Genomic DNA, 15,456 nt, shown 5'->3' on the forward strand with positions numbered 1-15,456 from the left:
CTCTATATTTAACAGTAGTGTGTTGATTTCTACCTGTCATACTGGGTGCATGATGGAGTGGCTGTCAAAAGCACATTCATTTAGCTCCTACATCTCATATGTGGTAAAAGGAGGGCTAATTTTTTATATTACTTTATAGTAAATCTAAATTTGAGGACCCTGTATTTTTCAGTTTCAGAAAAAAATATAGAGTTCATTGTTAGAATGAAAGTTATAATTCTAATTTGTTTTTGGTGAAACTTAAACTTTGTAACTTTGCTACTGCCCCATTAGCCATTACTGACACCTTCCTTCTCTGTGGAGGTTAAGACACATTTATATGTGTCTTTCCGCAGTGCTAGTGAACTGAGTGCTTATGGGCAGTTATGTTGTCCTTGGGTGATCCAACTCATATACTGTCCTGTGCCTCCGAGTTTTTTATTGAGCTCTCTTGGTTTTCTAGGAAAATCTATCCTAAAGTTGTTAGAAAAGTTTTTGGTTATAGGTGATTTGGGAAAACCACTTGGAAAAAAGTTAGAAGATATGGTCACTGTAGTTATATTCCTAGTCAGTAAGTAACAAAATTTGTTGACTAGTTGGTAGTGTTGTATATGTTTATGGGTCTCACAGACAGGGTCAGGTGGCTTTGTAATCTGCTCCTACAGTCTGTAGCAGGAGAGTAATAGGGAGGGAACTGGCATTGCTGGAGCATCACTTGAACCTCCTGTTTGCTGCAGAGCTGCTTGTTCCACCAAAGATGGACACTCCTATCACCCTTTCTCAGTCACTGCTGCAGGGTCTCACCTCTCTTTCTCAGGAAATGATCTAGTTGGCTAGAGTAGAAGGCCTTTTGGACTGTGTAGTGGAGTCCTCTCAACTATAATACAGATAACAGTGACCCTCAGGGGGAGCTTGGTGGTTTGTTTTTCTCCAGCTCTTTGAAATGGCCTCTTAGATAAACCCATTAATTTTGTGAAACATAGGTCTTTAAAATCTGTTGCTTGGTTGGTTCTCTGTTAGCAAAGGTGACTTTTGCCTTCAGTAAGTGAGGAATTTGTGTGGGATATGGCCTAGTTGATGAGATTGAAGAACTTCTGCCAGCACCAAGACCAGTATTTTGTGACCCTGAAGACCAAGAGGCAATTCCAGACCTTCAGATATAAAATGTAATACTTTATAAGCTACAATATAAATTTAAAACTAAAGTTAAATATTATAAGCTAGGCTCTGGAGATACTTGTTAGGGTTCTAAATGTCTCAAATGAGGTAATGAATGCAAAAACATTTAGAAAAGCATGAGGTATAAGAGCTATAAGATATTACAACTAAAATTTCTCCTCTACAGCATTCATTATTGTTAATACTAAAATTTAATTTAGTAAAACTAAAAAGGGATTGATAACTTAGGCCCAAAACTGGTTTTTGCTGCAGTTTAGAAGTAGAAGAAAATTTGTAAATTTTATGCTTCATATAGTAAGCTTTTCTTATGCTCTTTTGGCAGATGATTGTGACCCATGATTTGGAACCTTGCTTGACAGATATTAGAAATAATAAAGCTATCCCTTATTTAGCCCTTGCCAGATGCTGGCTTATGTACATGTTATCTTTTCTTTAATTCTCTTGTCCTCCTGCAAACCTAGAAATGAAGAAACTTTAGATGCAGGGCAGTTAAATGACTTGTTCAGGGCAACATACTGAGCTGGAATTTGAACCTAGGTCATACTTACTTCAGAACTCATGACCTTTCCTCTACACCAGATGCCTGGATTAAGTATTATGCAGCATCTATATGTCAAATTCATCATTTTGATATTTAGTAATGATACAAAAATTAATATATCTTTTTTTTTTTTTTTTTTTTTTGAGACGGAGTCTCGCTCTGCCGCCCAGGCTGGAGTGCAGTGGCCGGATCTCGACTCACTGCAAGCTCCGCCTCCCGGGTTCACGCCATTCTCCTGCCTCAGCCTCCCGAGTAGCTGGGACTACAGGCGCCCGCCACGTCGCCCGGCTAGTTTTTTGTATTTTTAGTAGAGACGGGGTTTCACCATGGTAGCCAGGATGGTCTCGATCTCCTGACCTCGTGATCCGCCCGTCTCGGCCTCCCAAAGTGCTGGGATTACAGGCTTGAGCCACCGCGCCCGGCCAAATTAATATATCTTTATTAGATGTAGGCCCTAAACTTTGGTTTAGATTTTATTTATTTATTAAAAACTTTCAGAAGTGTTTCAGACATACTGTAAAATATCAGCAAGGAGAACTTCTGAAGGATTTGATACTAAACAGAGAATTTCTTATATTCTGAACAGATTACCCATTTTTTAGTGAAGCTCCAAACTTTGCTGATCAAACTGGTGTATTTGAATATTTTACAAATATGGAAGACCCTGGTGAGCATCACTTCACGCTACGCCAAGTTCTCAACCAGAGACCCATTACGTGGGCTGCCGATGCATCCAACACAATCAGTATTATAGGAGACTACAACTGGTAAGATTGACGTTCTCAGTGTGGATCTGGCTGAAATACGCTTGTAATATTGTCAGGTACATTTTGAAGTGAAGAGCTTTCAATAGTCCTCCTTGTTCAAGAACCTAATAGATGTGTAATATGTAATATTAAGGGTTGTTGAATATTATGGTGATGACCACAAACCTGCAAATTGTTTTGCTGCCTCAGTGTCCTTCCCTCGTCTTTGCCCTATTTAATAGTGATTATTACAGGAACAATTTTATTTCAGTATAAAAACTGAGGACTTTTGGACCCAATTATAATTTAATATTTATTTATAAATAGACGGATTTGTGAGGTGTTTTTTTTTGTTTTGCTGGAGAGTTGATTTGTTGATCTGGTGTTGCCATCTGGTGGACCAATCATAGAATTACACCGTCTTAGCCTTATTAAAAAATCTATTTACCAGGTGACAGTAGATGGCAATAGTAAAAAGCAAATCAGCTTTAGTTGCCTAGTGAATTTAACTTTTTATTTAGTCATCCGGTAAAGAGACAAGTTATATTATTCACATAAAAGATAATGCTAAACTAAAACTTTCCTTTCCTCTTTAGTTTAGTTACAGAATTTCTATGTGCTGACTTATTATACCTGTCTTATGTGTTTCTTTTTCATTTTTTCGTATAACTAGTATGATTCCACTGTGGGAAAAAAACACACAAACATTCCAGGTTTAGAGCTAGTACTAAGAATACCAAGCCACCAAAAAGCCATATCCAAAGCTTGGAAACTGGAGAGGGAAGAGAAAGGAATTCTGAAAAGGGCCTTGAATTGCTTGTCTGTGGAGTGTGCAGGAAGTGTTTATCCCTCCTGAAGTGCCTTACTCCCCGTTAGAAATCCTGATTCTAGTCCCAAGCTCTGACATAAGTCTCAAGAAACTTTCAGTTATCCAGAGTCCTGGAACTCTTATAACACCAGGAAGAGTCATTGAGGTGCAGTGAAGAATTCTTTCCTAATTTAGGATGACATTTGTGGCTTGTGTTTTTACACAGCAGAATTTCTGCTTGTGCCATTGTCTCTGAGGAGGAAACTTTACCTAGATTTTCCGATTATGGCAGTGGAGTTCGTGGCATCCTCCTTTGTGATGATGGTCTTATTGTAAGTCCAGTGGCTAGGTTTTAAGTATCCAAGGCATAGGTCCCATTGTTTTGATCTCCAGTTTTGAAGTCACCATATAAGAAACTTTTTTTTTTCTGTGATGTCCCGTATACCCTATGCACTTGAATACTATAGAGGACTCTTTCTAAACTCAAACTCAATCTAATTCCTGGTTGGGACTCCAGAAAGATTGAGAAGCCCCTTAATTGTAGTATAGAAATGAGATATAGCACCGTTCAAAGATTTACTCCCCCACATCTTCATATATTTGAAGATTTTACACAATTTAAGTAGCAATACTCCATTTTTACTAGGATCTATTGCAGTGGATAAGGAGGTAGGGATGAGGGATGGGGAAGGGTGTAGAAGAGGAAGAGAGTGACACATTCTGAAAGGAAAGGAACCAGGAAGTTGCAATTAGGTGTGTCAAGAAAGGATTGCCTTCATCTTTCTGAATCCCTGTTTTCATCATGTTATTCCCCTGCTCAGGAAGATGCGGTGACTCTCCCCTGCTACCTGTGTTTTTCGCTTCTAGGCCTGATTTCCAAGACCCTTTATAATTTGGTCTCATCTATTATGGGTTATTTTCCAGTATTCCACCCTCTATCTGAGGCAGCCAGATCTGCTCAGAGATCCACACAAATCCCTTGTTCATTTCTGTTGTCTGGCTGCTGTGCCCACTTATTGTGGGAAAAGGAGGGAATAAAAATTGGATAATAGTAGGCACTTTGATGGATTTCCCACACAACCACTTTGTGGTAGAGATATCATCGTCCCCACCTTGCAGACTGAGAAACTGCATCTTTGGAGTAAGATTTACCCAAGATTTCACTGGTAAGTGGCAGAACCAGGGCTAGAAGCCGGGTCTGTATGACTCACTAGCCCATTCTCTTTGGAGTATATCTCACAGCCTCATTTTAATTGTCTTCTTCCTAAAGGTAGGAAATGGGAAATTTGTCTAGTTTATCTGTAGTGCTATTTTAGTAAATCTGCTCTCAATGTGTGCACATTACTCACAGTTTTTAGAGTTGTGTTTTGAGTAGAACTTCCTCTCTTATACCTAGATTTAGTTATTTACCAGCACAGTAATTTGATTATACTGGGTGGATTGTAGTGTAACTGGCTATTTCTATCTTGATAGTGAGCATTGGTTGGAATTCTTTAAAGACAATCACAAAATTACCTTTACCTGCACACAGCTGAACTCTCTCTTTGATGAAATTTGCCTTATATTGGATAGTTTTTGTTCTTTCAGCACTACTTAGAGATTGTGGCTGTGGAAGAATAAACCACACTTTTATTCTATTTCATTCATTATCTATGAAATTGCCTGGCAAGTTCTGATGCAAGAATCACTTTTTCTGGAATGTGGTATATAAAAAAGGAAAAAGTTTGATCTTCTCTCATTCCAACTCTAAATGGCATAATTTTATGGTGCTGATGGTATTTGTAGCACTTCCAAACTTATGATGAACCAGAAAGCAGGTAAGGGATATAAGAACCAGTGTTGATTGCTAGTGGTTTCATGCTGGTGATAATCTATGGAGAGAAAACTCCCTCTGATGTCAGAGGACATACAAGAGAGACTGGGCTTGAGTTACTCAGCATTTGATCTTCCTGTAAAGTAGCCCAGCTCTGCTTAGATAATTAAGTGTGGATTGTCCTCCCTGTGTACCTGATGTAGGTACTTTTGTAATATTTTCCTTTACATAGTAAAATTTCACTGTGCAAAATTCACTGATAAGACACAAATGTAAAAGCCATATAATTCTAGATCTCATTCCCCCCAACCCATTTCTGGAATAGATTTATTGGTGTTTCCAGTCTTATGTGAGATATGTTGCTTGATTTGTGTGCAGACTTTCTTTTTTCTTCCTACTTGCAGTTAGATACTGAGTAGGAAGTAAAATATTTTCAGAGATCATGTTGGTTTGGGGTGGTTGTAGCATCCCAGAAGGAAAGTGTTGTACCTGGTAGCATTTGTAAGAGGAAACCTGGAGGAGAGCTCGCTGTAAAAGCTCAGTCCCTGGACAGCTGAATCTTTTTCCCATCTTTGATAGACTGCTGTGGATCAGTGAGCCTAGAACCAGGATTTTATTGCTTCTTTATAGACAGATACTTCATAGGGGAAAATGGTCCTTAAAGTGGCATTCCTGGATAAGAAGCATCAGCATCACCTGGGAATTTGTTAGACATGCAAATTCAAGGGGCTGCCCCAGATTTACTGACTCACGCTGTGGGGTAGGACCAGTGAACTGAATTTAAGAAGCCTTCCTGGTGATTTCTGTGCTGTTCAGGTGTGAGAAGCCCTCCTAGAGAGTCAACTCTGCGGTCTTTGCAGAGAAATAGTTTTAGATCTTTTCTTCTGGAGTTTTAAAGTTTTGTTAGATTTAAATGTAAAAATTGGCCCCGGAATAGCTTATGTTCTCCCAGAGGCTCCTAGCATTGCCTTAATTACCTCTCTTTGTTGCTGGAAATTTGAATAAACATTTTCCCTCAGAATTGTGTGGAGCTTTTTACTTTTTATGTGTTCATAGACAATAGTGGCTTTTTAAAATATTGTATTCTTAAGATGAGAAGTTGTTTTATTGTAGAAAAAATATTTTCTCAGGAAACTTAAAAATCATAACTATTATTGTCCAGTAATCATTTAAATAGGCAATGAAATGACTTAAGTCATGTAACATTTAAAACTGTTGTCAATAAAGATTCTTGAAGCCCATCTCTGCTACAGGCTCAGACTTAGCAAATCACATTCTCACTTCAATTAGAAGTTTGTGAAATGACATATCTGTACTATGTTACAAAGGGCATATTTTAAGAGTACTAGTCAACCGTTTTATTTTGCAGGACGAATCTGACTGTAAAATGTGATGTTTACATAGAGACCCCTGACACAGGAGGTGTGTTCATTGCAGGAAGAGTAAATAAAGGTGGTATTTTGATTAGAAGTGCCAGAGGAATTTTCTTCTGGATTTTTGCAAATGGATCTTACAGGGTTACAGGGGATTTAGGTAAGTAACTTTTTTTTTTTTTTAAATACCATATGACTTATAGGCTATGTTACTTTGAGCACCTACTTGTTATTTGTGGGAGTGATAAAAGAGTTCATCCCAAGGTGTTCGGACATCTAATTGGGAAGAGATGTAACCAAATACCAAATAGTTTACCATTATAGAAAGTTACTTAATTCCTAGAGATGCGGGCAACTCTGTGGAAGGGAAAATAATTGTACAAAGCTTTTTAGGGTATTGTGAGGTTGAACTGGGCTGTGAGGATAGGATTTTGCATAGATAGTATCAAAACCATCTGAGGTAGTGGTGGTAGGGGGAGAATGCTCAGGAGGCACCATAAATAAAAGCAGGAGTATAAGAATGTTGCTGTTAGGCCGGGCGCGGTGGCTCAAGCCTGTAATCCCAGCACTTTGGGAGGCCGAGACGGGCGGATCACGAGGTCAGGAGATCGAGACCATCCTGGCTAACACGGTGAAACCCCGTCTCTACTAAAAACTACAAAAAACTAGCCGGGCGACGTGGCGGCGCCTGTAGTCCCAGCTACGCGGGAGGCTGAGACAGGAGAATGGCGTGAACCCGGGAGGCGGAGCTTGCAGTGAGCTGAGATCTGGCCACAGCACTCCAGCCTGGGTGACAGAGCGAGACTCCGTCTCAAAAAAAAAAAAAAAAAAAAAAAGAATGTTGCTGCTGTACTTATAGGGAGAGGAACTGATCTGTTTAAAATGGAAAAATCTCATTTTTGAATTTAGTTAATACTTGAAAATAGCTTGACTTTTTCAGTCATCTTTACAGCCCTTGTGTTAGGTAGGATGATAATTTTATCCAGAATAGGTGCTTCAAATATGTTCACATTGAACTGTGTCCACTTCAGATTGGTTTTGGTATACACCACCCCTTTGAAACTAGACCTTACTAGTGGTGACTTTTCTTGATTCTCAGTCTCTTGACTTTCCTCTTACCTTAATTTAAAAATATCTGTTTTATAGTTTGCTGCTCTTGCTTTGACTCCATAAATAAAATAAGAATTAAAGAGGAAGTAGGTAGTAAGGATATTAGAACAAGAGTTACATACTCATAACATTACCAATCTGAAGTTACCTCAGTGATATTGAAATCAAAAACAGAACCAGTGAGGTTAATTGACTTGCCTAATGACTCAAAGCTAGTTAGTGGCAGAACTGGAACTAGGAATTTAAATCTGTGTCTGCAGTCCCCACTGTCTGTTTTAAACTGCCTACTTGAAATTTTATCCTGGGGTTCTCATAGGCATTCAAATAACAGTAATTCCAGAAATTAACTTGTTATTTTCTCCCTCTAAGTGAATACTATTACCATGTAACCAATTTGACTGGTTGGAAATTTTATATTCTCTCTCTCTTGTCTTCCATATTCAATGCAGTCATGTATAAATATGTACTTGAACTATAGATGCTAACACTTCATACTGTCACTGGCTTTTAAGTTTATTTCACTGGTTCTGTTGTGAGCTCACATATAGCATATAGCTTAGAGTAGGATCTCAGTATATGCTATTAAATGCATGGCTAAATGAAAAATGTTTTGGCTTAACTCAGTTGTAGATCTGGGAATGAAGGGAGAGCTCTCTATTGAGGCTGACTTTACTACATACAGATGACACTTGAGAACCCCACTGAATTAAATGACTCTGTGATTGAGATCTCAAAATTATATCTATTAGGATAATCTTTTTGTGTTACAGCTGGATGGATTATATATGCTTTAGGACGTGTTGAAGTTATAGCAAAAAAATGGTATACACTCACATTAACTATTAAGGTAAGTATTGCTGATTGGAGGATCTGGAGGTAAAATACTCTTTTGTTGTGCCTTTCTAGAATTTTCTGTTATAAAATAGGAGGGGGAAAGTGTGACATATAATGAAGAGAGACAAGGAATCTGCCTTGGTGCTGGGAAGCCACTCATCCCTAGGGTGGTTAGGTGTGTGAGGGTAACCTACGCGAGAACCATCAGCAGTTGACTTTATCAGGTCACTATTTTTTAAAAATTTTGATTTTGTTTTTTAAACTGAGGCATAATTGATAAAGTCAATAACTGAACTATTTTTTCAAGTTTGCTTGAACCAAGACTGTACATGGAGCTTATAGATGTAAGCAAAGTCATATACATTTATGTTTGATGGTTAAGAATAATTTGCTTTTCAATTATAAGCATAGATTTTTAGAAATTGGTTTCCATGAATATTTTTGTCAGAGAAAATACCAGATTAATTTTAATATAATAGAAATATAAAAATATTCCTCAGAATCACTGGGTGATCACGAGTTACTGCTTGACAGTGCTTCCAAGGGATGCTGTGCAGAGAAATTTTTTGTGTATAATATGCTGGTCTCTCCCAAGATAGCTCCCTCACCGTTTTGTTTAGGGTGCAATAGAAATTAAAAATCAGATTCCAATAACTGTGGAATTTGTTCTCTCCCCTCAATCAACCACCAAAATGACAGCACTAATTTTTTTAGCATTAATAATAATGTATATTGAAGATTTGTTTGGATGTAGCATAGATTATTTAACTATGCTACACTAGCCAAATTGTAGCCATGTTATAGCAATTATAATAATATTCACTATTATTGAATTTGAAGATTTTTTCCAAACTCATAGATATGATTTGTATTTCCTTGATAATTAGGGAGCTTGCACATGTAATGTTTGTTGGCTATTTATAGTTTCTCTTCTCTGAAGTTGCCTGTTCACTTCTTTCTTCATTTTTCTATCGTGTTGTCTTTTTCTGGCAAATTTGTGTGAATTTAATATGTATTCTGGATAGTAACCCATTGTCTGTTACATATGTCACAACTGTGCTCTCCTATCTTGTGTATTTTAATTTTGCTTATGGTATTTTTGATGACTATAAGTTTTATATTTTGATACTGTCAAATGTTTTACTTTTTATTCATTGCCTTTATGTTTCATGTTTTAAATAAGGCCTTCTTGTTTCTCAAGGTTAGGAACATTTTTACCCCAAACTAAAAAAAGTTTAGGATTTATTTTTATGTGTAAGTTTTTAATACATCAGAAATTTATTTGTGAATTTTAAGGGGAAGTATTGAATATAATTTTTTAAAAAATGGATAGCCATCATTTATTACAATAGACTATCCTTTTGCCCATAATTTAAAGGCTACCATTTTGATGTAACAAATCAGCACATGTGCATATACTTGTTTCTGAGCTTTTTTCTGTTCTCCATATTGCTGTTTGTCTATTATTATCCAAAATCACACTTTTAATTGGTGTTAACATTCTAAAGGCTTTGATGATACAGTTACTCCCTTGCTTCCTTCAGAGTTTTCTTACCTGACCACTTGATAGAAAACATAGCCCCATCTCACTCTCTAACTCCTTTCTGTTGCTTTATTTTTCTCTAAAGGTTTTGTCCCAAGCTGACGTCACACATATTCTGTTGATTGTTAATGTGTTTTCCTACTCCCTTCACTAGCACATAGCTCCTTTAGTAACAGGCCTTTCTCCATATTCCTCACTGCTGGCTCTGTAGCACCTAGAAAAGTGCCTGACAGCCAGGCAGAGCAAGAGTCCAAATAATACTTGGTAAATGAATGAATGGATATCTGGTGGGGCAACTTCCTCATTGTTTCTTTTTCAAAATTATCTTTGCTATTCCACTATATATATTATTCGATTGGACTTTAAAAAAACAAACTTTCAATTACTTGGAAAATGGTGCTGGTATTACATTAAATTTATACATCAATTTGGGAAAAAATTACATTTTTTAAAATAATAATGTGTTTCCCCATGAGAGAACATAGGAACAAAAGCATGCTATATTTCATCATTTATTAAGATTTGCCACTAGGTCCTTCAGTTTTATTTTTGCACACTTTTGATTAAGTTTGTTTTAGTAACTTTATGAGTTTTTTTGAAATCGTGAATGAGATTTAAAAGATTTTCTTAATTTTCTTCAGGTACTTTGCATACCTGGTTAAAATGGCAACAGGACTTATTGAAAACAGCTGTCTCCTGCCTCACATCCTGTTCCTTCTTCTTGACCTCCATTCTGTGTTCTGTACTTCTGATACAGCCACTCCTCACTATTCTAGCTGTTTTTTCTGGTGTGTCTTTAATATAATATGATTCACTACTTTTAGAAATTGGCTCTTGTCTTGCTACTAGGATGGATAGGACTTTGCTGGCTTGCACCCACCTCACTCGCCTACTCCTGTTATTTTGTGTTTCCTCAACTATGGGCATTCTGCTTCCTCTTGAATCTCAACTTTTGCCACATACTCTGAGGGTCTTCTCCAACTATCGGCAGTAAAGTAGTCTGTCAGGCACCCATTGTCACTTTGACCTGGCTTAATTTTTACATGCTGCTTATCCTTTAGCTCTCACTTTGTGTGTGTGTGTGTGTCTGTCCATCTCCTCCTACTAGAATATAAGCTCCATAAGAGCAGGGACCTTGTCTTTCTTGTTTGTCTTAAATTCCCAGTGCATTAAACAGTATTTGACATATAAATCTTCTTTGCATAAATGAAAAAAAACAAAACATCATCTTCTATGTTGCCCATATTCCAAATCTCAGCTAATGCGAGGATTTTGTCACTGACTGTCAGCCACATGTTGAATTCTTCTCAGCATTTGTCAGGTGACGTGTCCCAGCTCTGTTGCATAGTGGGTAGCACAATGGACTTTGAAGTCTACTGTATTCTACTTGCAAGTATTTTATATTGTGCAGCTTCAATTTTCCCATCCATTGTATCATGAAGAACACTTTTCTTATGAAGATTCAATGAGAAAAAAAAAAAAAATATATATATATATATGTAGTACCTGATATGTGGTAAGCACTTAATGAGTCAAGTTAATATTCTTATGCGTAGGAGTGTTTGGAACCAGAAGAACAGCATTAATATTTCCTCACTAATACATACTGAGACTTCTAGCAAGTTATTCCACCTCTTTGAGTATCTGTTTCCTTATCTGTAAAATGCAGATAACTTCTGTGAGGTTGTCTTGAGGGTTAAATGTGTTACATTCTTACATTCAACACATTTTTATTAAGCCCCTACTATATGCACTCTACTAAGTCCTAGGGATACAGCAGTGAATGAAATAGACAAATTCCTGCTCTCTTAGAGCATATATTCTTCTAGGACAGGAGTTGGCAACTTTTTCTGTAAAGGGCCAGAGAGTAAATATTTTAGACTTTGTTGGCCATGTGGTCTCTGCTGGCACCACCCAGTTCTGCTGTTGTAGTGAGAAAAAAGCTGTAGACAATATGTAGATGAATGGATGTGGTTGTGTTTCAATAAGATTTTGTTTATATAAAAAAAAAGGTCATTGGCATGTAGGTCATAGTTTGCTGAGCCCTATCCTGAGATAGTAAACTTGTAAATAAGTTTATAATTATGAAGTTTATAATTATGAAATAAGTTTATGATTATGAAGAAAAAATAGAGTCATAAGATAAAGTAGCTCTGTTACCCTGATTCTCTAACCAGGGAGTTGAGGAAAGACCTCACTGAGTGGGTGGTACTTGAGTGCAGACCTGAATGATGGGAAGAACAATTTGAGCAGACCACATGGCTGGTTCAAAAGGCAGGTGTAGCTGACAATGTGTGAAGAGCAGCCTGGAGGCTGGGGTGGCTAAGCCTGGGGAGGCAGGAGTGATGAGGTCCTCTTAGACAGGTTTTGTGCTTAATGTGATTGGTGATATGAGTCCCTTGGCTCAATGTTAATACTGAGTGTTTGATGGCAGCAGAAGATGTTCAGTAAGCACTTCTAGAGCTGAAGATAGCTGTGCAAGTCTGTAGTAACAGGAATGTGGCTCCAAATTTGGAGCTAAGTGACTTGGAGCAAAAATCTGTGACTTTGAGTTTTAATCTATTAAGCCTCAGTGTTTCCATGCATAAAATAAAAAGAACTACATTAAGGTCCATTACATTATCCTTCCAAGACTTAAAAGCAGATTTATTCTGGTTCTTGGCCCAATGCTTTGAATTTTGAGCTCTTTACCTTTTGAGAGTAGCTAGTTTTAATTGATTGGCTGTAGTTAGTATGCTGTGAATATATGCTCATAAATGTACTATCATAAAGATAATAAGAGCTGAGATTTATTGTTTACCATGTGCCAGGCACTGAGCTAAGTAGAATGGCAAGCTTCTGAGGAAGGTGTAATTTTTTCTTTCACTGTCAGTAACCAGTAAGTAACACCTTATAGATGCCTCCCTTCTTCCACCTACTGCACCCTACTCCATCATCACTTTAACTGATGGCTACTGTTTTTTCAACTTAAGGGTGGGAGCTTCATATGGCTTTGAAGTGATATTCTGTTCATGGCAACACAACACAAAAGCTAAGGTTAATTATTTTTCTTCTGGCTGGGCAGAGGATCCTTAATGAAAACCTTAGAGAAGCAATGAGGTAGAAGCAGATGTTTTGGCTCCAGCACAGTCCTGTCTGAAGAGTTGGTGGCTGTTAGCCACAACACTTGTACATGTGACTACTTATAAATAATGTTTTTTTATTTTAATGAGCTTTTGTCTAAAACTTTATAATAATGCATGAAAAGTTTTGCATTTTTGTTGGTTTTACATTTTCGTGGAACACAGGAAATATTGAGGTATTCCTTGTACGTTGGGAACAATTTAAGTAGGTAGGTAAGAATTTCTTCCCAGAGTTTTCTTCTTTATTTTAAACTTTTGCTCAAACTTGTGGATTTGTGTTTTGCTGTGGTTAAGTCTTGAGTGAGAAGTACATTTGCTCCACTAAGTAGTGGGCCATACATGATCAAGAAATAGACTTCAGAGGACCATTTTCATATGGTTTCAAGGAATGCGTTTCTTTCTACTCTAGGGTCGTTTTGCCTCTGGCATGCTGAATGACAAGTCTCTGTGGACAGACATCCCTGTGAATTTTCCGAAGAATGGCTGGGCTGCAATTGGAACTCACTCCTTTGAATTTGCACAGTTTGACAACTTTCATGTGGAAGCCACACGCTAATACTTACAGGGCATCATAGAATACTCTGGATTTTCTTCCCTTCTTTTTGGTTTTGGTTCAGAGCCAATTCTTGTTTCATTGGAACAGTATATGAGCCTTTTGAGGCTAAAAATAATGAAGAGTAAATGGGGAGAGAAATTTATTTTTAATTTATCCTGGAAGATTTTATTAGAATTAATTCCAAGGGGAAAACTGGTGAATCTTTAGCATTACCTGGTGTGTTCCCTAACATTCAAACTGTACATTAGCCCTACCCTTAGGAGTGGTTTGAGTAGTTCAGACCTTGAAGCCTTGCTGCTAACACTGAGGTAGCTCTCTTCATCTTATTTGCAAGCAGTCCTGCAGATGGCAGTAACTTAATCATCACCGAGATGTATTTATGCATGCTGACCATGTGTCCAAATGAGCCGATGTCTTCAGCACAAGATGATGCTGCCATAATAGAAAGCTGAAGAACACTGGAAGTAACTGTTTGAAAACCACTTCAACCTGTTATGCTTTATGCTCTAAAAAGTATTTTTTTTATTTTCCTTTTTAAGATAATACTTTTGAAATGCAGGATATGATGAGTGGGATGATTGAAAAAATGCCTCTTTAATAAACTACCTCTAACACTATTTCTGCAGTAATAGATATTAGCAGATTAATTGGGTTATTTGCATTATTTAATTCTTTTGATTCCAAGTTTTGGTCTTATAACCACTATAACTCTCTGTGAACATTTTTCCAGGTGGCTGGAAGAAGGAAGAAAACCTGATCTAGCCAATGCTGTTGTAGGCATTTCCTCTGCCTCATCTCACTGTGTTGTGGTCTGTCCTCACATGTGGCACTGGTAACAGACTCACACAGCTGATGAATGCTTTTCTCTCCTTATGTGTGGAAGGAGGGGAGCACTTAGCCATTTGCTAACTCCCAGAATTGGATCATCTCCTAAGATGTACTTACTTTTTAAAGTCCAAATATGTTTATATTTAAATATATGTGAGCATATTTATCATGTAGTATGATTTATACTAAGCATTAATGTGTCTCTAAGTAGCAAATCTGTTATTCATGTGGGTAAAGTAAATCTAGAATTATTTGTTTTTTTTTTTTTTTTTTTTTTTTTTTTTTTTTTTTTTTTGAGACAGAGTCTGGCTCTGTTGCCCAGGCTGGAGTGCAGTGGCCGGATCTCAGCTCACTGCAAGCTCCGCCTCCCGGGTTTACGCCATTCTCCTGCCTCAGCCTCCCGAGTAGCTGGGACTACAGGCGCCCGCCACCTCGCCCGGCTAGTTTTTTGTATTTTTTAGTAGAGACGGGGTTTCACTGTGTTAGCCAGGATGGTCTCGATCTCCTGACCTCGTGATCCGCCCGTCTCGGCCTCCCAAAGTGCTGGGATTACAGGCTTGAGCCACCGCGCCCGGCCTAGAATTATTTGTAAGAATTACCCATTGAACTAATTCTACTCTTTAGGAATTTGTAAGAGTCTAACATAGGCTTAGCTACAGTGAAGTTTTACATTGCTTTTGAAGACAAGAAGCTAAGTACTAGAATAAATAAGGTTACAGAGAAAATTTTTCAGTTAGAACCAAGTGATTTCTAGCTGATGTATCTAGTATTTTTAAAACTAACATTGTAGAGTCATAATTTATTTATAATAAAATGTTCCCACTTTAAGTATACAATTCAGTGAGTTTTGATAAATGGATATACCCATGTAACCAACACTCCAGTCAAGTTTCAGAATATTTCCATCACCCCAGAAAATTCTCTTGTATACCTGCTCAGTCAGTTCCTTTCACTCCCAATTGCTGGCAGCCACTGATACGAATTCTATCACTATAGGTTAGTTTTCTTTGTTCCAGAACATCAT

The 15,456-nt window shown here is 37.5% G+C and overlaps 1 protein-coding gene across 1 annotated transcript in view; it reads left to right on the forward strand.

Annotated features, from left to right (window-relative positions):
- The window catches only part of GALC (galactosylceramidase), a 58,857-nt gene extending 44,636 nt beyond the window's left edge, over positions 1 to 14,221 (forward strand). Inside the window, exons 14-17 of the mRNA XM_033191689.1 lie at positions 2,286 to 2,466; positions 6,436 to 6,599; positions 8,320 to 8,396; positions 13,458 to 14,221. Of these exons, the coding sequence (XP_033047580.1) occupies positions 2,286 to 2,466; positions 6,436 to 6,599; positions 8,320 to 8,396; positions 13,458 to 13,604 (569 nt within the window). The 3' untranslated portion in view covers positions 13,605 to 14,221. The remainder of the gene's footprint in view (positions 1 to 2,285; positions 2,467 to 6,435; positions 6,600 to 8,319; positions 8,397 to 13,457) is intronic.
- The last annotated feature ends 1,235 nt before the right edge of the window (positions 14,222 to 15,456 follow it).

This window comes from Trachypithecus francoisi, unplaced genomic scaffold, assembly GCF_009764315.1.
Source record: "Trachypithecus francoisi isolate TF-2019V2 unplaced genomic scaffold, Tfra_2.0 Lachesis_group3, whole genome shotgun sequence".
Classification (NCBI taxonomy): Eukaryota; Metazoa; Chordata; class Mammalia; order Primates; family Cercopithecidae; genus Trachypithecus; species Trachypithecus francoisi.